This window comes from Odontomachus brunneus, unplaced genomic scaffold (genome assembly GCF_010583005.1).
Source record: "Odontomachus brunneus isolate Ranch 3 - 2012 unplaced genomic scaffold, Obru_v1 Obru_scaffold_037, whole genome shotgun sequence".
NCBI classification, from domain to species: Eukaryota; Metazoa; Arthropoda; class Insecta; order Hymenoptera; family Formicidae; genus Odontomachus; species Odontomachus brunneus.
In genome coordinates this window covers 1,129,975-1,155,564 of record NW_022639487.1, presented here as the reverse complement: position 1 = coordinate 1,155,564, position 25,590 = coordinate 1,129,975, and the positions used below count along the sequence as shown (strand labels likewise).

The 25,590-nt window shown below is 47.0% G+C and overlaps 1 protein-coding gene across 1 annotated transcript in view; it reads right to left on the bottom strand.

Annotated features, from left to right (window-relative positions):
- The window catches only part of LOC116843974, a 75,615-nt gene that overhangs the window by 43,681 nt on the left and 6,344 nt on the right, over positions 1 to 25,590 (bottom strand). The window contains exon 2 of the mRNA XM_032814984.1: positions 8,811 to 8,848. Within this exon, the coding sequence (XP_032670875.1) occupies positions 8,811 to 8,848 (38 nt within the window). The remainder of the gene's footprint in view (positions 1 to 8,810; positions 8,849 to 25,590) is intronic.

The following is a 25,590-nucleotide window of genomic DNA, read 5'->3' as shown; positions in this document are numbered from 1 at the left end:
ATATATTTTATCGTGTAACGTTATAAACGACATTCGCGCTACATTCTTTCCTTGCTCTCTTTCCCCCACTGAACGCAATACATTATTTAGGCGTACGACGCGGTGGAAATTAAGATGAGATAAGCGACAACGGAAAGTCCGGTCGGTCGTCGAGTGCCTTTTAAACCAGCTCCTGTTCCCCTTCGTTACAATTAATTGTTTCCTTCCTCTATTCTTAGCTCTCGCACAGCCGAGTATGCGCTGCGCGGCGATACAAGTGCCGTGCGCATTTTTACTTTGCTCGCGCGTTCACTTTAGCATTTTCAATACGACGGCGCGTTGTTCGTTTAGTCGTATTTACGTAGCTTCGCGTGTCCTTGTTCTGGCACTCTTCTCAGCGTAGTCGTAATCAGAGAAATAATTTCGTTTCGAAAACTATTCGCGCACACACAATCCACGACCGCTGTTGAGCCTCATACTGCATATATCGTGCAGACTGACCCACTTCATTCCCCGAAAGAATACAATTAATGTCGAAATTCCTATTACGGAAAAATCAATGCCGGGAGCGTCGGTAAATAAGACTCAGCTAATATCCAGTGCTACGAGAACGATTACGGAACACTCGACCGAACGTGAGGACGAGTCACGGGTCGAGACAGATGTGAGAAAATTAGCAACGACGCGACGTGGGGTGGCCAACACTCAGCCGAGGGTGGCGCGAAAGAACCGTCAGGTAATAATGAGCGTCTCGATCCTTTGCTGCACGCGGGAGTTCGCAGTGTCTAGTTTCCGACTCGTTGAAACTCGCGCATCGCACTCTCATCGTAAGGTTCACCCGCGGTACGAATTAAGCGCCACGTTATGAAAATACCCCACAAGAAAGCGGGGACTTTGGAGACGCGTGTCTCCATTAATTACTTTTGTCTATCTCGCAAGATCTCGCTTCTTCCGCCGAGGCGAGGCAAGACACGCACGCTCGTTGACGCATGAGACAAAGGTCTGGTTTGATTAAAGGGCAAATAAAAACGTCCGCTATTGGGCACGTAAAAAAAAAGGAGAAGAACCTGGGAAAAGACAGTGGCGGCCAGGCTTTCAACGGAGCGTGTACTTGGGAAATTAGTGCGCTTTACTGCGCCCTGCTCTTTTTCTCTCTTTTCCTCTTCCGCTTTTCTCTTGAGGAGAAAAACGCGCGGTGGCCGACGGACTGCAGGCTTTGAGAATGGACACCCGCATTTTACATCTCTTCTCTTGGACGGAGCAGCGAGGACAGGAGAAGCGTGTACGGGGACGGGGAGCCTTCGCGAGAGAAGAACGACGAGGATGAGAAGACTTTTGACGAGACGGCGCGACATTTTTGCGACGCTACTCGCGTACTCTGTGCAGCTCGCGTTATGCGCATCGCAATATCGTTGTTTTATGCGCCATATGTAAACCATTCTCCCCCGTCCCTTGAGTCGCGAGCACCGATCGCGGGGTGTACAAAAATAGCAGAAAACTGATATTCAGCATTGGGTGCTCGTCGAGTGCGAATCGCGTCACTGACCTTCGTCCCCCTAATTTGTACCGCAGTTGCGCAACATGGACGGACGCGGGCGAGCGTTCGCGAAGCGATAAATCTTCGATTTTCGACGCGAGCGCTCTCACCTTGGGCGATCGTAAGTCCCGAGAAACGCAGGGGGGAACGAGGAAGACCCTACGTCACCACACACGGCAGCTGCCGGTACGTCATACTTTTTCTTTGTCTCAAAGGACCCTCCTCTTCAGTCGGTGCTCTTTGGGGTACGGACGGGGGCCACGCGCCCGTGGCAGATGTTCCGTGACGCATGCCCCTTTGCTTCTGCATATTACGTACTTATACTTGGAATTCGCACGTTCAAGTCGCGCGTAACACGCGACCGACTCCCAATGTGCACGCGTGATCCTCAAGCGCGGGTCGAAAGCGCGGGGTGACAAGCGCGTTCTCCGAAATGACCGATGCACAATACACGAAAGGGTTGCATCTATATTTCATGGCGGGGCACCGCGCGATCTTCGAAGTTACTACACTCAGCCGAGACAAGACGGGATCTCAAGAGAATCTGGGAACTCCATTTCAAGTGATAGACTAACTGGTAACACTACTGGTGTTATCTTTGATAACAATAATGTTTCAAGAAAATAATTCTTTAGGGAGCCTACTTTTCATTGTCAGTATTTACTTGTTAGTGCTGTATTTTTAGAACCAATTGAAATGAAAAAATGGAATAAACTTGGAAAGTCCGGAGTATTCGGTAAATTTCGTAGAAAAGTCAATTTGCGTTTCTTTGGATCTAATATTTTTCGTGGCAGGCATCCGCGCGTACGATACAAACACACGACGCAATGCATACGCATATCTTCAGAAGCCGCCCCGTGCGATAAGGCATGAGTCTCGTGATAAAGAACAATATAATGGTCTTGTTAAAGATACGAAATACGCCTACTGCGATAAAAGTGAGTCGCAGAGTGTGCGATGATCGAGCGGAGCAGCGCTATGGGAGGACTGTACATTCCAATCAAATGTCCGATTATTTTTCTGAGCGCGCACGAGAACGAGCAATTTTACGACGACACTTATAATCTTACGGCTCTCACTAATCTCCGAAACTTCGAAATTCGAAAAATATCTGACGAGCTATACTAGTCTAAATGTTATCTATTTCTTCTCTGGACACTTTGGGAAAAGGAAATTTGTCGTAGCGTCCACAGACGGTTATATCATGCGTCGTATCACGGTCGCACGTAGAATCACACGGCGACAGTCTCGGAACGTAACTTTTGGCCTTAATTAGCGTACGTTTTGATGGCTACTCGTCAAAGAGAAAGGGGGCTCGACGACGTACACGAGACGGACGCTCCTTGGCTGAGCGCACGTCGTCACACCTGACGTCACATACTCGTTAGGGGGCAGATGGCCCCCCTCTCAAGCGTGACGTTGGCCCACGGGGTACCTGGCGGCGTCTATCTATGGGACCTTCCCCTCACCCTTTGTCTCTCTCTTTCTCTCTTTCGCTCTCTTTGATATCCCATAAGGCGAGGCAAAATAAAATAAAACTCCCGCGAAGGGAGTTCCCTTCTCCTCGCGCACACACGCGCAGCTGCTCAGGTAGCACGAGCTACTTCCACATTAGAGGACGGAACTGCCATGGGGTGCCCCGCTGGTGCCCCCCATTGAAATTCCGTCTGGCCAGACGCCCGGCTGCTCCCTTCGCACGCCGTACGAGTCGAGGGGGAGCGAGCAAGAAAAAAGAAAGAGGTTATCAAGGTGACGGAAGGTACACGATCGATTTTTGCGGGGGTATTAGTATACGGAAGCGGATTCGTAGGGAGTGCGCGCGATCCCCGGCACGGAAGGGCACGCTTCCGAATGCCAACGTGTACGTGCATTCGTCACGCATCGGGAAGCGTGCACGCGCTTGATTATCAGCGAAACGAAAAAGTCCATCTTTCTGTTTCCACATCGGGAAAGGAAAGAGCAGCGACTTTGTATGTTGTAGGCGTATCGTACGGCTCCATAATTGTCTATCGAATTTCCTCCACCGAGGAAAGAGATGATTTTGGATCCGATCGCTTAGGCGGACGAAGCTCGTCCGAACGAACGAACGTTAAATCTCACGTGCAAATTATAATTTTCGTAACAAATGATTAACCGATTCGATAATCGTGACGAGTCGAGCAACCGCGTCGCTGCAATTTGCCGTCGCGCCCGCAACGCGTGATTTGTTTAACGGATATATTTTCTCCCTTGTCAATCGGCGACAGTAATTGGCGCGGGCAGCACAGTGAATGCGCGTTGTCGATGTATCGGCGAAAAGACTGCCGGACAATCGTAGGCAGGTTTAACAACCTCCTGACTGTACACTCCGATTTCACTTAAAGAGATGTCTCGTTAGTGTGACGGCGCGGCCGTAGAAACGGCCAAAGAAACGTTCTTCTCTTCTTCCGCTCCGTCCCCGACTGGCTATTATCACAAACTGCGAAAGGCCAGCGGGTATTAGGGCCTAATTACGACGGAGGCGACGGTGAAAGCTTCACAAGGTAGCGGAATTGTGCGACGCATTCGTGCAAAAGTGGGCTCGCACTTAAACGATTCCCAAACACCTAATAACGAGGCCGTTTTCACTCCACGAAGAAAAGGAGAAGGCGGGCGATTTGTCGCGTCGCCCGTAAATCCGCCCGGCTAATTCTCAGCACGAGACATCCGGTTCTACGGCGAGGCGTTGCGGGGGCGTTTCGTGTGGTAAACATAATGTCGAGCCCCGTGAAACCTGCTTGTCCTCCCCCCTGTGTCCTGCCTTTTGCGCGCAGCGTCCCTTCTCATCTCACCGCAACGCGTGCCAGACGTGGCTCGGCGAGTCGCGGCTTCTCCGCTGGAAAAACACCTGGGGATACCTTTTCCCTCTTCGCGGTCTCTTCTTCCTCGAGAGTTACGCGTTCTATTTATCATATGCACGCGCCATTCATACGCTATTGCTATCGCATAAGTTATGAAAATAAACTCGTACAAAGAGCCCTCGCGCGAACCTTCCCAAGACAAAACCTTGCTTCTACGTTAATCCTGTAAATATTATTCAACTTCCAAGGATCAATAGAGATATAACTTTCGTTCTCTTTTTAGAATCTCTTTTTTTATTGGCCTTGTGGAAATTTCAATAGAATTTCAATATTTAAAAGAAGCGAAATAGAAGGAGTTTTTTAAGCCAAAAATAGTAGTTCAATAGATACAATAAGAATTTAAATCTAATTTTCATACGATAACAAGCTTAAAAAGGAAACAGTAGCAGATTTAAACTCGCATTCAAAGATGTATCGTAGTTGTGCCATAATTGAAAGCATAATTAATTGCAGACTCGTATTCATGGCTGATTGGATCGACTATTTCTGCTATTGTGTAAAATAAATGTATCAGACTAACGAATAAAGATCAGAGATTCATGAAGTTATGATTATTTATCAAGTAATATGAATGCTGTCTATTTCTCTCAATACCAATCTTAAATTAGATTCTAAAGTTCCGACTCGGGTATTTTCATATTCTCAACGAGTTGGCCGACATACTTCGCTAAAATTGGAAACACTTTCTACAATTGATAATTTGACCTGTAAATATATAATCAAGTAACGAGCTGTTAATCCTGCGTTCTTCAAAACGCGTCTAGCTACCCCAACGTTTTGCTCCTGCTTCGTGAGTGCTTTGGACCCTTACTAACACGTAGATACGATGGGATCAGAGAAATGCGTGTAACTAACCAACTTAATATCAACGAAAGAAATACGCTCATTCTACATAAACAACACATTCCGACACTTCGCATCACGATATTACCTGTCGACTCAAGACTCGGTCACGGAGAGGTACGTCGCACGGCAATAACAAAATAATTGATATCCTCTGAAAGGGGGCAGTGCCACATCCGCCCATCGCGAACCGTCGTCGTCCGTCAATCAATAACGAGCAAATTCGGTGGCCGAGAAATCACGACAATCAATTCTCCCGAAACATTCTGAGCCTTCTCGATTGACGGCCACGCGCGAATTATCAAATTATCAAATTATCAGAACAGTGGCACGCGCGGCACGTATCGAAAGTGTCTCTCGTAGCATTCGACGATCGTCGTCGGTTAACATGCGATCATTAATTAACGCCACGTTTCCGACCGACTCGTACTTTCGTGCGGCAATATTGAGTGCCAGACCACGATGATGACCAGGAGCTGATTCCAAGAGAGATTAGTGGGCGCGGGATGTAACGGCAGTCACTTCGTTTGATTCTCTGAATTCTATTCAAGTTTCCATCCAACGCCAATAAAGAAATAAAGAGATTGTGGTAAAAGAACGTTCGTTATTTAATTTGCTCATATATTAATCACTACTGGATTATTTAATATATGTGCGCTTATTGTGTGCAATATATTCCGCAGCTGCATTTGAGCGAGTTATGTGTCTAACATATTGCTTATTAAAATTAAACATTGAGAGAGATTAAAAGAGGTATAATATCGAGATTATCAAATATTAAATAATTTTTTAAAACACGACAATATCTTTGTGCAATACAGTGTGATACTTTGAGATTAATTCTTTAAATTCGACAGAACGTGAGAATTAATGCAGAAGCGAAATATTGCAACTCAGATTGCTCTTTAACATTTGAGCGACAAAGAATTTAGAGGAAAATAATTTTATTCGAGTACGTAAGAAAAACAGTTTTCATTGACGACTGATGAAACGTCATTCTATGTTAGATTCTGAATTGTTCGAAAAATGAATCGAGTCAGTCTCGCGAATTCCAAAAAACGTATTTTCACAGCAATTGGTCTTTCGTAATGGCGGATATACCGAAGCAGTGAAAATAAGTGATCCGCTCATTCATACTGAAACGCTCGAACGTTCACGTTAACGAGAGAAAATTTCTGGCATTCTCGTCTCGATTGCCAAGAGCGGAATACCGCGTGCCTCTTCTCGGGGCACGCAGACGCCTAACGTTGTCCCTTCACATATCGCTATCCACCCACTCGAGTCACCACTCGTGCGCATTCAAACGCAGCGTCTCGGCACGAGGCACGATGAAAAAAGCGAGGAAGAAAAAGCGGAACTAGACGAGCGAATAAAGTAATAGGAAACGATCAGAGGGAACGCGAAAGAGGAAAAAAAATACAGCCGCGTAACTGTTGCCTGCGCTTGCCCCCGACCGTCGTTAAGTGTGGAATTTCGTTCGCGGCAGATTGGTCGATCCTCTCAACGGTATCCGGCACCAATTTCGAGGCTCTCGTCTATAACGGGAGATTAAGAGTACTAATAACGTACGAGCGGAGAACCGTTTACGGGGCCGCATACTACCGCTACACATCGTCTTTCGCCGCATGGCGCACAATGACTTTCGAAACATATGTCGAACGACGGCGCGCTCTCTTCCTTCACTCTCTCTCTCCCTCTCTCTTTCTCCCGACGCCGGCCCGCATCGAGATGCGTTATTAACGTGTGCGCGAGGGTGAGTATACGGCGTGTGGGAGGCGGGAGCGAAAAAGTATCGTCGGCTCGAGCAACCGTGCTCGAAGAATGAGGGAAAACGGTGCAGCAGCAGCAGAACGGCGAGGTGAAGGAGGACACGGTGGAGACGTGGAGGAGAAGAAGTGGGGAGCGGTGAGAAATCCATTTTCACGTTTAGACCGCCGTCGGTTTGTAGACACGTGGGTGTGGGGAGTAGTGAGCCATCTGGTTCCAGGTCGGTCCTATCGTCCCGAAGGCGTGCTCCCACCGCGAGGGTCTTTTAAATCTACCACCAGAGACACGCACCTTGAGACCTGTCCCGGCCAAGGACCCTCGAATGCTTGGCCCTTTAAAAATCGACACTGCGCTGCGAAGACACCGTGGCGCCCCTCGCATCCCTTCGCATGCCTTCCACCGACAATTTCGAGGGTAACTGCCAGATGAATAGTAATACGCTTCTTTTCACTTCCGTTTATGCTCGTACCCGTACGTTCTTTCATTCGGCCGATCTCAATGAAACCCGAGCTGGACGATCGCGTATTCAATTTGTCTCGCGCTTTAATAGCCTTAATGTCAGGAGGAGTTCGTTCGCTCACTCACCTGCGAGGTGTAACTCAGCCACTCGACGTCGAGTCGAGCGACAGGGTGAGCGCGCAGCGCCTTTAATTGATACTTGTGTATAACCGCGAAATAGATGTAAATATTTAACGATAAGTCTCTCACCGCTGAGAAAGGGGGAAGCAAAAAGAGCGGAAAGAAGCAGAGAGAAAAAGAGAACGTGCGTATCCCTCTAAAAACAGTCGATGTTCGGTCGTAACCAGACGATCCCCCGACCAGAGGGTGTATCGACATTACGCGAACGTACGCGCGCGCGCGCGCGTCGTACCCGGTGCTGTGTTTGCGCGGAAGATCAGCGTATTGTTGACAGTCGACCGACAAAGCCAAATTAATTTGCAAATCGCTCTTCGAGCGGATCGCGGAACATTGCGTCCGCTATGATTGCGCAGCGCGATCGCGCGAGAGGGCGATTATATTGGCGTAGGAGGACGAGGAGAACGCGAGGGGCAAAGAGGGACAAGGAGAAACGACTTGTGTCGTCTTCGAGTGCGCATCGGGAGATCAGGGAAGAAGAAAGAGGAAAAGGAGAAACAATTGCAGGGTCGGACGCGCCGCACAAGCGTTTCTAACCCGTTTCGCGCACTACCCGCGCCCTTTGCTTGCATCGACGACCCCCTTTTGTTTTTTTAAGTAAAAAAACGTAAAAAAACATTTCCTCCCCGATCCCATGCTGGATTTCCATAGGATACATTCGTGGAAGTTGCACCGTGTTGCCGAGCGCGTTTTTCCGTCTGTGACGCGCGTGTATGTGTTGTCGTCGTCGACTCGTCGTGGTGATGGGTTGACAGTGAGACTTTTATTAGGGAAGGAGAACGCAGCAAGCGTGATTATGTACCTTACAGCGTCTCCGCGCCCCCTCTCGAGTCCCTTCCCCGCCCCGCGCGATATCCTTTCTTTCGCGTTTCTGCAACTCCAACTCGACGCCCAGCCCGGCGTCATCACTGACGTCGCGCGACGACGAAGCGGCCGCCACAACGCGCGGAGAGAGAGTCGCATTGTCCTACCCCCGGCTCGACATTCATATGTGCGCGCATTGGCGTAGAACTTGGCGAGAAATTGTCGGCGGTGCGATTACAATGGGCGATCGCTCGCCACGCTTTGTTTCGCGCGGCCGACAAGTATCGAGCTTCCCGGTGGAAGGGAACTCCACTTTTCACGGGTCACGAACTAATGTCGCCGTGCGGGAGCGATAATATACTTACGTTAAACGTTGCCGTGGCGGTGCGAAAGGTGCCGTCTCCTGAAACAAAGGATATATTAATTCGCTTAATCATCTCGTGACATGAGTATCGTCTTACTTATCCTTCTCATCTAGTGCTTTCACACGGCGATTCATTACGAGTAACTCGCGTCTTTGAGAAAAATTACATTCTGTCGATTCGTCGCGCGACTTTGTCCACACGTGAGATTTGGATTTTTGCCGAAACTTTTTCGCGATGAATGTATCGCTTTTGCTTCCTCTCGTTTCAATGATCTCGCATCCCCTCACGATCGTCGCAGCTATAGTAATTTTATGCGAAAAACGCCGTCGAACTTTCAGACATTATCGCGCGGCATTAACAAATTTGTCAAAGTGAAATTCCAGAGAGCCAAGCCGCACTTCTCGAAATTTGCATATCTACCTCGCCAATGCCGCCCAAGGCGATATTGTCGTCACAATGAAACCCTCTCCAAAGCTCGCCACCGTCCCCGACACAGTCGCATGGACGATGCAACGCGCGCGTGTCGGCGACGAGCTTTTGCTTCACGTCACACGTGCCAAAGTTCGCGAATTTCGATCGCGCATAAATATCGAGGCGATATAAATATAGCGCGCGCTGCGTTCTACCGAGATTCCTCGCGATACTCCGCCGTTGAAAATAAAATCGTTTCCCCACGGCGGGGATTATCTAGCTAAAAGTGCGCGTAAAATAAAGAGAGAGTCCCGTCGAAAAGTATTCACGTACTTGTATGTTGTTAATTGCATAGGTTTCCTTTTTTCAAAGCGTTTTCTTGCGTAATTTCGAGGTATACTTCAATTCACTGGTTATTATCGTTATTATTATTATCATCCGCGCGCGAGCTCGGAGACAATATCCCAAGGAATTACTTTGTATCGCACGCTGTGTCTCGATCTTTATTATTTGAGACTTTAAGTATGACGACGTGGACTTTCATACACTGCATTGTTCCGACTGGGAATGCACAGGGGAAGGATCGAGGAAGTAGAACCCGGCAGGAGGACGAGGGCCAAGGAGGTCGTAGGTGTGAGGTGCTGTTCGGCGCCAGTATCTGAGACAGTTTCGGCCGGCAAGACTTAACAAATAGGTAAAGTTTCATCGTGAGGATGCCAGAGTTTGCGGATTCTCCGGCGCAGCCTCGACATCCTCTGTCCTCTTTGTTCTTAAGTTTATGATATATTAGCTGCTCTCTGCCATGCCCTCCCACCTCTCCCCCCCTCGCTCTCTCTCTCTCTTTCCCGTTCTTTCCCTATCCATCTTCCAACGTCACCCCCGCACTGCGCGGTTACTCCCCAAAGTTGACCAATTTATGCGGCTCCGAGATTTAAGTTGGTTAAATGAACTTAAGCGGCGACACACCGAAATATAACAAAGTCCAAAAGTTTGTTGTTAATTAGTATGCTTAGGATAATGGCAGCGAAACGCCACCAAAAGGAGATAGATACACTCACCGACAGCGATACTTTCCATTCTATGGAGAGCACGTAGCAAACTCGGCGTAGGGAGAACCTATTAGCACGATATCAATTGGCGGCGTTGATACCCGCATTGTGCGTATCATCTGAGACACCTCGACACTCGCGCCTCGACCTCTGTCTCGAACGATTCGCGTCTCGAACGACGAGCGACACCCTCCTGCGTCTTGCACGCGTTTGCCGCCGCGGGATTAATAAACTTTGTCGCGTTTCGGCTTAGCCCGGTGGCGTAACTCCGCGCGGGAGAGAAAATCAATACCCGATACACATCCCAAAGGTCCGCTTATACTTGTCGCGCTATCTCGCTTTTATCTCGATCGTATCTCGCATATTGGCGTACGCCTAGCATCTACACACACGCACACACATACCCATCGTCGCGCTACGTCCCCCCGTCGCGCGATTGCGCCCCCTGCCCCCGTGCATACGCGCGAATACGAGAACAGAGGACACGCGTAACGCGGCCCTGCGACACACGTATCGGCTGCCGTCACCCACATACACGCACTCACACACCCAACGAGAGTCGCGTTCGCACACCCTCTCATGGGCTCTTCGGGGTGACAGATGGCTTTGTAGACAAAGAACTTAGCCCGAACGGTTTTCGTGGACGTTGCGTAACCCGATAAAAGCAAACTCGAAGTCGAACGTTCGAACATGGCGGAATCGTCGCGCCCTTCTGCCCGAGCGATGGCGCGGCGCGCGCGATGGGGTTGAAAATCAAATCTGAGTGTCTCTCGATGGAAATCTTCGCGTCCGGCCAAAGATTGCTCCTCCCCGTAAGCATCTCAATCTCTCTCTCCCTCTCCCTCTCTCTCTCTCTCTCTCTCTCTCTCTCTCTCTCTCTCTCTCTCTCTCTCTCTCTCTCTCTCTCTCTCTCTCTCTCTCTCTCTCTCTCTCTCTCTCTCTCTCTCTCTCTCTCTCTCTCTCTCTCTCTCTCTCTCTCTCTCTCTCTCTCTCTCTCTCTCTCTCTCTCTCTCTCTCTCTCTCTCTCTCTCTCTCTCTCTCTCTCTCTCTCTCTCTCTCTCTCTCTCTCTCTCTCTCTCTCTCTCTCCTCTATTCTCCTTTTGTCCCCGTCGCCCCTTAATGATCAATCAGATATTCCCCCCTTTTGCAAGCGCGATGGCCGAGCGGCGTTGATCACGATTGAAGCATACTTCGGTGCAGTTCTGCGACGATTAGACGATTAGGAGAGTCCTTTGGCAGGAAAGCACGTTACGCTCGCGGCGATCCCGTCGAGTGTAGAATTAGCCGCGCGGCCATTGTTGTGTTGAAATGCTCTCTTGGCGCTCTTGCATGCTCGCGTTAAACTCTTTTCCATCGCGGCTACGGCGCTCGATTACCACACGCTACGCGTAATAAACTTAAAAATAGTTTCTAATGCGCCGCGCGCGCCGGGGGGGAAGTACGCACGCTGATACATTATAACGTGCTCGTATAGTTATGACGTACGGCGCGCGTTGTTGGAAACAGATTTATAATTAGTTTCCTGTTGCCGCGACCGCGTAAAGCGTATATACGCGCTCGTTAGATATAGAGTCGGCTTTGACGATTTAGCCTCGATACGCTTGTCCGAGCATTGACACGATATTTCTGGATATGGATTATATATTATACGCATTATTCATTGTGCACGCTGCATCATTTATGCGGCGCTCGTTGTGCGAAAGACTACCCGAAACAGTCGCTTGTTCGTTAAATATGAAGCAAAATAGTTATTGGCAGTCGCGGCGTTTATATAACATTTGGAGTTCATAAGCTACTCTTTCTCTCTCTCTCTCGTTCTCGCTCTCGCTATTCCTCTCGCTTTTCCTCTCTCCCGATCATTGAATTTATTTTTGCGCGTGTACAGGCTAATTTTTTACTACCGAGATCAAGCGATCGAGCTTTAAACGAGATGGTAGATTTAGCGGCGTTAAAAATTATCAGTATTGATCGAGAACTCGTATTTTGTACAGAATTGTATTTTGGTAGTTTTCAAATTTTTACACAGTACACAGCTCATCATTATATGATACGTCCGATATATAATTCCGCTCGACAAAAATTTCGTTTCAACAAATTTTATCAAATGGTTGTTTCTTTTTTCGAGAATGATAATACGAGTGCTTAGCTCTTATTGATCTGAGCTCTTATACGATCCGATCTTCTTTTGTACGATCCGATGAGAATTCATAGAAACCAGCTCCCAGCGAGCGAGATATCTTTGTACGATGAGATTGGTTTTAGGGTTCTCATCTTACGGTTCTACGGATGATTAAGGCGCGAGCATGCGTGCACGCCACGCAACACACGCGTGCATCCAGAAAGGGGCGTCACATCGATGGGTGGCACAATAGACACGTGGCGGAACCTAATCAACGCGGAAGACTCAGGGTGAGTCTGTTTTTTTAAGTTTCCTATTCAGCGCGTTAACTCTCTGGAAATTTATTAATTCGGACCAGAGCCAGATCGATAGATACATCGCGCCAAAATTCTCTCTCTCTCTCTCTCTATATATATATATATATATATATATATATATATATATATAAAATAGAAAAAGCGTGCAGCAGTTTCGATATAGAAATAAACGTTACCAACTTGAGATGTAGGTAAGTAATTATAGGTTTTCACCTGTTCTCTTTTTTCTTTTATAAACGGTCCGATTTTGATAAGCCTCGAAACGAGCTGTTCATTAGAGTGTTGACACCGACACTGCGCTCTCTCGAAGACCGAAAACTTGAGGCAGTCGACTTGAAAAGGAAAATAACTCTGTCGATTATATCTGTACAAAGTCCACACAAATATAATTCTCTCACAATCGGATCTTTTCGAATACCATATGCCAAACATATCTCTCCGCTGCGCATCGAAGTTGTATTCCCGTATCTAAAGTTGATACTCGATAACTCGTCGACGTTCAATTAAGCCTCTATTGCGCGCGACAGTTCTTCAGTTCTATCTGAAAGCCACGAACATGTGTTCCCCCGCCTCAGGAGACGCCCCCTTGATACAATCGTTGAAGTAAGAGCATAGTATTTCAGTTGCGGAGTGGAAGAAGAAAGACGACAAATAATCAGTATGAGAGAAGATCTCTTTACGAAGGAGTAGTCGCGAGGAGTGATGCTTCAGGGATATAATTAGCCAAGTATCGCGCGTGACGTCCTCCTAATTATCAGGCCCTAAGAAACCACAACGGTACGCGTACGAGAAACACTTGGTAAAGCCGTAAAATCTCGGTGGCTGGCGGAAGTGGTCGGGTGGTCGAAGTTACATGGGATTTCTGCGGCTATCAGTGCTAAGTATCCTGCTACGGGACCCGTGGAATCCTTGTAGGAAGGACGAAGCAACAAGTGGCTTCTTAGCTCGGACAATCTTAGCTCAGTGCTCAACAAGTGTGTTTCTAAGTGCCCGTATCCAAAATGTCTTGTAAGAAACGTTTATAATTCAACTGTCCGCGAAACGTTCCTCTCTTAATCACCAGACATTGTCACGTGCAATAATGTGCAGTCATAAATTTCATGGGAGCGTTTTACGATCTAGGAACTTTAATCACTTCGGGTTTTATGGGAATAGAATTGAAGATGATTTAAATGCAAGGTGGTTTAAAACAATTTTACACGAACCACCACGATGGACAGTTTCTTCTTCTTCTTCTGTTATCTTTTTCTTTTTTGCGATAAATATGCAAGACTTTAAATTATGTATATGTAGATAATCAGGTTGAACAGAAATTTGCATCATAACATTAAAGTTAAATCGCTTTAGCAAGCCGCATTGAATATTTACCGATTAAATATTGCCGTGTTTGTATATGACTGACTTTATTGATTTAATTTAATCCAATTAGCGGATAGAGGAAACGACTTTTTCAAACGCACGACAAACAAACGTACAATTCGGTCGTGTAATTCAGCCGGTGAAGCCGCGGAGATCGGACCTTATTTTCTCGTAGTGTGATTCGATTCGATAACACGAGCAACGGTTAGGAGGAGGAAGGGGAGGAGTAATAGCGAAGTAGTCCGTGATATTAAGCCGGAACAAAGCGCGGCTAATCCTGAGACGAAGGAGGAAACGGAGAAGAGAAAGAGGATAGCCGGTCTCGCGTGCCGTGTCTAAATAATAAAATAAAACCGACCCTCTCCGAGTGCGGATCCTTGGCCCGCGCTCAATACCGACAGCAACAAGTTGATATCTTGTTCCCTCCCCTGTAAGAGCTCGAGCGGGGCTGAGGGACGTCTTCGTAAGAAAATGCTTGTCCTTTCTTTCGACGTTACGCTGGCGGAGCGATTCTTTACATCAACAGGTTCCTTCATAGCCCGCGGCCCGGAAAATCTTCGAGGGACGGTCCTCTTTGGCCACCAAGTAAGGGCCGAGAAAACTTACGCCGCCCGAGAACAACGTTAGGGTGAGCGGACTTCCTTAGGGTCTGAGGAAGCTGCTAAAGGACGGGGGTTCCTTGAGGGTAAACGGAGCGAAGACGTTCGGATCACAGCGTCTTGTAACCTGTTGAAGTCCCTCGAGAGACAAAGTGTCTTTTTAGAGACGAGAAGAAAAAGCGGCGAGTAAAAAGGGAAAAGACGACCTAGATGAATAATAAGATGATAGATAATTAAATTGATCAACTATGAGCGCGATAATCGGGCTTCTCCAACCCAACTAATACTATTAACCACTATCCACATTGCAGCAAGTCGAGTTATTCTCCTGAGAAAGGGGTCGTTTCCTCGGGAGAACGAATGAAGATGGTTTTATTAAGAGGAAAAGTGAAAATCTTCAGATACACTCGAGACGAAATCTGTGCGTAGATGGGCTAGTGGGTGGGTAGAGATAGAGGGAGAGATAGTACCGAGGTCTCTAGACGGTAAAACAGCCAGGAGCGAAGAGAGAATGGGGCGGAGAAGCAGAGCGAGAGAGAGAGAGAGAGAGAGAGAGAGAGAGAGAGAGAGAGAGAGAGAGCGGCTAAAGAGAGCGAAGAAAAGGAGACCGAAGAACAAGAGCTCTTTGAAGAAGTGACACCTTTGTTTTCCCAGAGGGCGCTCGAACGTACTGCGAAGGGTTAGTAGCCTCCAGGAAAAAATTGACGTTACGAGGAAATTACTCGGAAGCGCGGAGACAAAACCCTCCTCGTTGACGATGCGCACTTGCAAGATAGTGTGTACACACGTAGGAACCCGCTTAAATATCGTATCAAATGGCAGGGGTGCGGAACGTCGTGCTCGAGCCAAGAAACTCTTTTTGTCCTATAACATATCTACGTCTATATTTCTAATCAATCTCATTTAATATCAATAATTTTATATATGTGTGCTAATTAAATTACCAAATAAGTACCGTGATTTACGCGCGATCGAATCTATATATTTGATTAGTTTAAATTACCCTACATTGTACCTGTCACAAAAGTATCAAATGAATGAAATCAGAATAAGGATATCAGGTGTCCAGGTTTTATATGGTACTCTATATTTTCCACAGGATCCTAGAGAGTAACTGTGCACAATTTGGTCCACTGATCGGTCAAAGGGTTATAGGGAATATACAAATACACATTCTATTTTCAGTATATATAAATGATATAAACTTCTCAAAAAAGAAACTTTTCCAATCGAGAAGAAGTTTATTTTCGTAATATTTGTTGACCAGAATAGCGAGAAGATACTGCAATTTACCTGAGAGCATCGATCGCATTCTTTGGAAAATAGATCGTTCAATCGGATATCCAGCGGGACTTAAGAGGTGATCAACCTCGGTCGACTTTTTAGCAGCGTGTGCGCTTTTTGTGTGTGACCCCGGGTCTCTTTATAAGACGCCAAGAGTATTGTGTCACCGTCAGTGCGCCCCGCCGAGATAAATATTTAACAGCGTCACTGCACCGCTACGTCAACATCCTGACGGTTCTTCCCCGATGTTCTTCCGGTTGTGCCACCAGGAACTCACCGGGCGCTCCATCACACTCGGCCCTTTTCCTCCTTTGGCGCTTCTTGGCAACAATCGCGGCGCCGCGGAGAGAAGCGAGGACTTGACGTAAATTCCAGAATATGCAGAATGCGGTCGCGACGCTCGAGCGCACGTTGACAAAAGGAACGCTCACGAGTAAAGGAAGTCCTGCGCGCGAGGGGGTGGACGGATAGGGAGGGCCGCGTAACCCACGAGCAAAATGAAAAGGAGATCGTCGATTCTGTTTGTCCACAAAACGCCGCAAACAGACGCGGCTCGCCATTATGTGCGGCCGTCGTAAACAGACAGCGGTGAGCCATCTCCGCAAGCAGATGATGAACCTTTTTGGAATTCTCCGGGATTAGCGCGACAGGCGGGCAGTGCGCGTGCGAGCTGATCCGGAGGAGAACCGGAGGAGTACACGAAACAGAGAAATCAAATGACGAGAGTCGTGCGGCAGTAATTTGAGATGCTCCTCTTCTTCCTCAGCTGCCATTGGGCAGATGCCGAAATTGGTACGACGACGGAGACAATGCTTCGCGGGATAATGGACTTCTTAATTCAAGAACGTCTAGCTGAATGGACGTATTTCTGCCGGGGGCTGCGCTTTTCGTATCATAACGTCGGCCGGTCGGTCTCGTTTTCAGGAGACAATGCCCGTTATTCGTAATCGCGTAATACCCTTACACGTTGAAATGCAAGTGGAGGACTGAGTGAAAATGCGCATCAGTCGTCAAGGAAGATCACGTGAAAAAGTCCACCAAAACATGAGAGTAAGAAAATCGCTTCGGAGATGATGCGACACGAGCGACCGTGAGGTAAAGCAGAAGCATCAAATAACGATCAAGTTAAAGGATATCGTTTCTTCTTTTTCCAGACAATGAAAGTTCTTCTCTCGCTGCGTTTTCATCGGACGCTCATTTTCCTGCCTTAACCGCGCACGATGTAGAAATTAAAAGCTTCCTTGCTACTGCAATCTTTGAAGGGCCCGAACCTTTCATACCTCCGACTCTATTCCTGTTCCGGCGACAAGCGCACACATATATATATATATATACATACATACATACATACATATGCGCGCAGGCTCATGAGGACGTGCATACGAGTCATTGTCAGCTGACACCTGTAGACCTACGCGAGACACGTACGTGGCCACTTACTTACGGAAAGTAGGGTGAAAAGCTCTCCTGCGTTCTTTTCATCACTTGCCAGCGGAAAGGTGATGGCTTTATGTCCGCGCGACGTATTCGTCTTGCTACATCGCAACAGAGAACATTATTGCATTCTCTTTACTTGGTGTCATTCTTTCTTAAGTCTCTTGCATTTCCAGTCGTAGTTTTTCGTCTCGCAACAAGGGTGAGGAGGCCGTTTCGAAGAGTTAAGTCGCTTACGCTTCTCGCCTTTGCAAACGACTCGCGAGACAAGTCGAACGATGCAAGAAACGTCGCGGTTTCACGTCGCGAGATCTGCCGTACCGCGAAAGGGTTTCGGGAGACTGAACGGGGGACAAAGGAGGGAGGAAATTTCCTTTAATTAAAAGACAGTTATTATTCTTGGAGGGTAATAGAAGCGAGACGGGAAGGCTGCTGCGTATTTATTCCGGCGAATGTTTGGCGACCGAGCTACTTGCGGCTAGAATATTTTTCCAACAAGAACACAGAACTGGAGAGCATTCTCGTGCTCATGAAAGTCTGACGACGACGACTACGACAACGACGACAACGGCAACGAGGAATATAAGTCAAATCTCTTTATTTATTTCAGAACTTTCTACGTTTACTGTGGATCTGTTTCGCCTTGTTGCGTCGTTATTCTTATTTCCATTAATTTTCTCTTTGCTTTTGTCACGAGAACAAATATTCTTTATAATATTCCTATATAAAATAGGATGTAATATTTCAAACACATAATACGTCCTAAACTGAAGAAGATTACACAATAATTATATTTACATAATCATAGAACATACAGAACAATTTGGTTTTTTAGATTGCTCCATGACTTTGTTGAAAATCGATATTTCTGAGTACAAAAATTGAAAGGTGCAATAATGCAAGCGATTGCTACATTTTTTAGGATCACAGTGTTCACAAGTAAGCAACAAGTTCGTAAGTTGCAAGCGAAAATATTGGTCGTTTCTAATAGATAAGATTTTTCAAATTGATATCTACTGAAAAGTCAGACATATATATAAACAACAATATGAAAATTTCAAGTCGCAGAGCATAGATTATCCCACACACACAGAGACTATACGTTTAAAATTTCTTTCGTTTTTCTTAACTACGATATACACAAATTGCTCAGTACAGCTGTCTCTTTGTGAGATCAACGAACTCTGTGTTGTCTTTTAATGTGTATCACCTCAGATATTAGTCTTTTTAAATAGCCTCTTCTTAATCTTCTACATATCTGTTCAACATAAAATGTAATATTTTTGGGCACAAAGATATAGAAAAGTTCCAGCTATAAGGTAGTAACGCAACAAAATCAAACAGCTTTTGAAATTTTGTCTGGCTCTTTACAAAAGTCGATAATCAATCGAAAATTTATTCGGGTCTCACAGATCCAACATTGCGCGCGGAGGGTTAAATGATTGACATGTACCAACGATTGTGCACATGTCATGTGATATAACGTCGTAACACGATACATATATGCGACACGATTTTTACACGATCAATTACTTATGTGGCGAATTTATCAGTGGACTGGCTCGTGTCGCCTCTCAAGGGCGGGCGCCGCGAGTAAAACCGCGCCGATTATTACCGTGGGGTAGTTACCATCTGCCTTTCGTTACCTGCAAATTTGTGCACCTGGATGCATTGGCGGCAGCGCGCGCCGTTCGTCTGTATTCGCTATCGGTGTATCGATCCACACGGGATTCGCGGTCGACGCCAATGGCTTCTCAAAAATCATACTCGATTAATCTCGCACGATGCGCGACACGGGCAGGGGAGAATTCTCGCCTCACCCTCGCGAGATCTCATCAACATGGAGTTTCAAAATTAATTGCCGTAATCATCCCGATCGCGGTTCAAGCGACACGCCGGTCTGGCGAGTCGCGCGAAATCTCGCGAAGACGACCACTCAGAAGAGAGACAGCTGATTCCGTCCTCTCCGTGGCGCGCGCGGCGTGTTCGTAATAAAAGCCTTTCAACGACGGGGCGAATGATTGTTTGAACTGAAGCATCTCATAGTATCGGCGAGTGCATTCGATTTATGCACTCGATTAAACGCAAAAATCCATTGCTTAATTATCCGTAATATCCGTGGCAATCCGTGGAATATCATGGACCGCCGGGTCGGACCAGTTTGAGAGAGCGACGAGTAGTGGAGAAAAAAAAATCCCACCTACGCGCGTACACGCGTGCAGTCGATCGGCCGCGCTGGTTGGTCTGGGGGTAAAAACAAAAATCGAGGCCGAGCCCGCAGATACGCGGTTTTTGCGAAATTACGGGTCCCGCCTCGAACCTTCGCACACTCCCGTAAATCAATCGGCGCTTCGACATTCGTATATATTCTCCGTTAATTATTTTTATTCACGGCCCAGCGTATATAGGAACGCCCAGTTCGCCGGCCTGGGAGAGTTCGTATTTTGTACGCATACGCATGAGTCCCTAGTCCACCCCGTACGACCGTGCGCGCTCACATGCACGCGCGGATGCACGTTCATACGTATACATACTCGCCATCGTCGCCGCCGCCAGTGCCACCGCCAGTGCCGCCGCCAGTGCCGCCGCCAGTGCCGCCGACAGTACCGCCGCCACTGCCGCTGCCGCCACCGCCGCCGCCGCCGCCGCCGTCGCCGACACGCGGAGCACGTACGCTCGCGTACACGCACACGCACATACATACGCATACGCGCGCGTTTCGTGCGTCCGTTGCACCGAGAGAGAGAGAGAGAGAAGTATGCGTGCATCATGCACGTGTCACCGTGGTCGTCGCGCATGAGTGTGACGCGCGCGAGAGCGTACGTGTGTGGGCGCTCGTGCGCAGCATGCGTCCCCGCGTGTACCGGCGCACGCGTGTGCGTTACGTATTTTCGAATAGCGAGAGCCAGGCTGGTTCGTCAAATTTGCACATTTATTCGTTTACCGTCATACAATCGAGCTTAAAACCCGCGCGCAAACGCGTGTGAGTGCGCGCACGGCCACGCCGGCACACGGACGCACACACGCGCCGCGAGCTCATCCCTTATTCATAACTCTTCGAAGGGCTTGATGGAGCTCCAAAGCTCACGACACAGGCGGGCGATTTTTTTTTGTACTTCGCTCTCCTAGATTTTTTTTGCACCGGTCCGCGCTCCTTCACAAAATACTTCGTTTGACGAGCCCGCCTTCCATAATGGGTCTCGATAATGTCGCGCATTCGACGGCATACTCGGGATGCAACGGAACCAACGCCGGTCGTCGAATCACCTCGCGTTATTACCCTCCAAAACGCGCGGACAATTCGCACTCTAACAGCCCGCTGCGTTCGCGCTCTTCTTGCATGAGTTTTTTCATTAGCCACGAAATACACGCCAGACTAACGCACCAGACTAGACTCGCAGCTATTTGAGTGTAATAATTTGCAGGATTCGTAAATGTGCACACACGCGTGTGGGGGGCAGCTGCTAATTAACGGTTCAATCGCACACTCGGTCGCCTCGATAGTTTAATTGATTCCGAAATAGTTGCGTTCCGCGGAAGAGCCGGGCGGGATGAGCCGAGAATGAACCTCCGCGCTACCCTTGTCAGGCATGCTGTGGTCAGGAGAGCCGAGGAGATCCGGCAAGAAATAAATTACCGGGCGCTACATGGATCCCAAGAATGTCCACCCTCCTCTCTCCTAGCCGGCGCTCAATCCCGCCGTCGGGGCAGCTCGCGAAACAATCCCGAAGCAAATCGAACGATACGCGTCTCTTCGTTTCCCTCGCTTCCGCTCGGATGGGGCGAAAGTAAGGACGAACCTCGTTCTCCTCCTGGTGAAGGGGAGTTTCGCGGCTGGTGCCGCCGATAAAAAACCAGTCGAAAAGCGCAATGAAGATAGGCGAAGTCACGAAGAATAAATTGTTTCGCGTTTTTACAAATTTATATATATATGCATGTCAGCTTGTATGTTTCCTATAGACTCTTAAACTTATTAGCCGATCTGGGCCAAATTTTGCATAGTTACTCTCTAGGATCCTGCGGAAAATATAGGTTACCGTGAAACCTGGGCACCTCATCTCTTCCCCCTAATTTCATCCCTTTGACACTTTGTGATAACTCGGGTAGTTTAAGCTAATATATCATAGGGAAATTTCATATATTAAGGAATAATCGGATAACAAGGATATTATGATTTTTCTTTTTAAGTGTCGCAGGCAACAATGAAATTATTAGTTGCTTGACCTCTAGTAATATGTGTGTGTGTGTGTGTGTGCGTGTATGATACCTAATAATATTATAAATAATAGAAAAATAATACGAACATTTAAACTTTAAAAAACTAGAAACGTATTATAACAGAATTTAAAAGTTTACAACAGATTATAAATTTATTTTTGTTTGCAAATTGACAACGTTGAAGAAATTGTGATTTTTAGACTTTTCTAAAATGTTGCTTATCCTTAAATTTTTTGTTTAAATATATGTTCGTATCTTTTCTCCACTATATTTATAAGAGAGAGAAAGAGAGAGAGAGAGAGAGAGAGAGAGAGAGAGAGAGAGAGAGAGAGATTATATATATCTAACCATTTTAATATTTATTCGAAAATAAAAATTGCTTTCTGCAAGATAAATGAAATATTTCCCTTTTACCCGACTTATTTCTTAATATACATCCTTCCCTAATCTATCTTCAATAAAATTATATTAAAGTTACTTCAGGTAAACAAAATTTGTACAAAACACATTATAAAAAATACTTGACATTACGACTTAACGGAAACTAATTTCAGTTTTCTTAAATAATTTTCAATTAATCTTTCTTAAATCAATGGAGTACTTTCTTATACCCGAAGAAGTTCCTCTCTATATTTGTAATTTATAAACTCTTCCGATAAATATTTATATTTTATATAAATAGATTTTATGTTTAAAAGAGTGACTCTATGCGAATATTTCCGGTTTATTAAAAATGAGGCAAGTGTGTCTAAACATGTCTGTCTTCGACATGAGGAAGTCTCTCGCGAATGATGTTCTGTAAGCAAATGTAAGTCGCTGTACAGAACACGAGGAACCACGCAATGCACATGTATCATCGTGCGCATTCTCTTTCTCTCCTCGTAGTTTCAAAATCTCGAACTTTCAACACGCATGTAAGTAGCCCTGCCCTGATACGTCCGCGGAGTCTCGAGAAGTGCGAAACAATCGTGAACCTGGAAATTTTCCTCGTTCTGTGTACTCGCGGGGCATTCGGCCTCTTTCTCTCTGTTCATGGTGCAGAAGTATCGCGGTTATTGTGCAATACTTGAGTAGTCTCGCGGACGCAGATCCTAGTGGTTCCAAGTGTTACAAACAACATTTCAAAACGACCTGCTGAAAAGCTCGCGTCTTACTTCACGATGTTAACGTCTAACTCGCGCGACAAAGTACCGATATGTAATTCATGTTCTCCGTTCCTCCGCATCATTTGGTTCTTCAAATTCGAATTATGCAGTGCTCGTAGAGCTCTCGCATTCGCGACTTCCCTCTGCAAGTCCGTTCCATGACTCGTTCGATTGAACAAAACGAAGCTTCCTTCTCGTACGGCACATCCTCCGCAAATAACTCTTTTATCTGGAAACGTCCCCTAAGTCGTGATATAAAAATCTCGTCGATCAAGCGGCCGCGTGAAGGGCGAATAAGACGCCACCACTTGGGCCATTAACAGGAGTCTGCGAACGACAGAGAGGGACGTATCAAGGATAAAGGTATAAATGCGACGCACGCACACATCTTGCGCGCGTGCAGGATGGCACCGCGTGTTCGCGACAGCTAGGCACTACACGGCCGCGCATCGACGGCTGGATGCCCGCGGAACGGCTCGTAGAGCTCGCAGCTTTTAAGCTTGACGTGGCCATTGGAAAGAACCGAGGAATCGAAGGAAGAGAGAGAGGCTGACTGCAATAATTATCGGACGTGGAGGGGCGGAGGGGCAAGGGATGAGGACGGATAGACGAGGAGAGGACAGGACGAAGGGACAGAGAGGACGGCTGAGAGCGACGGAGAGAAGGGCGAACGAGCGCGCTCGCGCGCGCGCGCGCACGGGCGCTCTCGAGAGAGGGTGCGAGGGACGATGAAAAGTTTGACCGGACGCAGCGAGCACAATGCATCGTGGTCCACCCTCCACCCCCCGGGAGCGACCCACCCCATAATCCACCCGCATTGTACGACCAATCAATATTGTTTTATATCGTGAGTCGTGAGACGAGCCGGCCCCGCTGGTTCGACTCGTTCGGCGCTACGCTCTCTTCGATGGTAGCTGCAGTCGCCGAGCCCTCCAGCTTCCGGAAATTCTTTCGCATCCGTCCACACCGGCCGCGCCGAGAGGCCGATGGCCTTTCTTTCAACGATTCCGAGACGTTTGCCAGTGTTCGTGTCTGCGACTTGGTTCGCGCGGCTGGTCGGCTCAATTATCGTTCACGGACAATGCAACCCGTCCGAATTAAGGCGTTCTCGAGCGGAATATTCTTCAAGCAGGACGCGGCCAGTCGCGAGAAAGAACCATGGCGTTTGGGGCGGCTTACGGTGGATGTAAGTAAACGCGCTTACGGGAAACGGTGATGAGTTTCAGATTGTGCAAAGCAAACACGAAAGTGTTCTGCGAAAGTAAATATAAAATTCCACGTGCTACCATTAATACCATCCACAAAGAGCGCAAAACGCGCGTTTATTCAGTACACGCGATAAATGCAGGTTCATTGATTAAACATGAGAACGATGCGCGTATAATTAATTAATGAATGGCTTCCGTGTGTGTATGAAAAACGGTGATTCCTCATTTTTTGGTATTGCGCGATACACTGTCATTATACGCGATTTTCATTCATTTCATTCGACTGAGTCGATACGCGTACGCGGTTAATTAGCTGTTGCGTGTGTGCCGAAATTACCCGTACTTTATGCTCCATTTCAACAACGCGTAACGGGGGAAAATTTGAGGTTGATTATTCGATATATTTATATATCGCGAATTTCAAGAACTGCGCGCGTGCCAAAACTGTTACGACTATCGTTATGGAATATGTAAAATCATCCGATCAATACTTGAAGGAATCGATCAAGCTTTCAAAATTTAAAGGGGTAGGCAGTTTCGACCGTTGTTTTCCAACTTTAAGAGCGTCATCCCGACTCTTTTAAAAACTGTTTACAGTTATTTATACCCCGGAAAAGAATATCACATATAAAATCTACATAATAAAAAGAAACAGCGCAGAGCTTTCGTATATATTGCAATAAAGTATACAACACTACCACCAATGTGCGTATTTCAAATGGGAGAGACCGCGTCAAGTTGACCCAAGGGTTACATCGGTCATATGCTTCATTGATGTATGTATTTTGATGAGAGACAGTGAAGAAGGAGTCACAAAATGTTCCTTTTGAAATGCGGAAAAAGCACTTGTGTCTCATAAAAGGCAACTTCTTCTCCGCTGCTTCTCTCGTAATAAATGCATGCACTCAAAAAATATAATCTCATCCATAGCGGAATTCTCTTGTATATGATCTCAGGAGAATTCCTCTAAAGTTAAAAGAAAAATATATTCTAAGCACAATATTACATCTCCTCCTTAAAAGAAAAATACTATTCCGGTAAAAGTTTTCGCTTGGGGTACGGAATTATGGAAAATAGTACCCTGCAATTAGAGTTCTCCTGCGTTTGAATGTGGAATATTTTCTCTTTGATTTTAGAAGAATCATCTTGAGACCGTAAATAGGATTCTACTAAGAATGAGATGAGATATATTTTTCTCTGTGTGTGTGTGTGTGTGTGTGTGTGTGTGTGTGTGTGTGTGTACGGAAAACGTACGACCAACACAACCCTTGAGCCAACTTAGTCCGATCTCCTCCACGAACTCTAATTACAAATTCACCAATCACAACTAGATCGCCGGCATATTTCTCCACGAATATTCTCGTATTGAGATTGCAACGCGCGAACGTACTCGCATCAAGTTGTGGCCAGCACTTCGCCTTCGGTGATACATTCGAGATTCGTTCAAGTACGACAATTCGAGTAGACTCAACCGGAAGACCGAGGCGTGACGACGTTTAGAGCGAATTTTCCCCACTGACGCAGACGGACGAGATTTTTCTTGCGCGACAACGGGAGAACGCGCGAAGAACAGCGCACAATGTGCATCCGCTTGGCTCGGCCGACGAGGATATACGTTTCGCTCGCGCGATGACGCT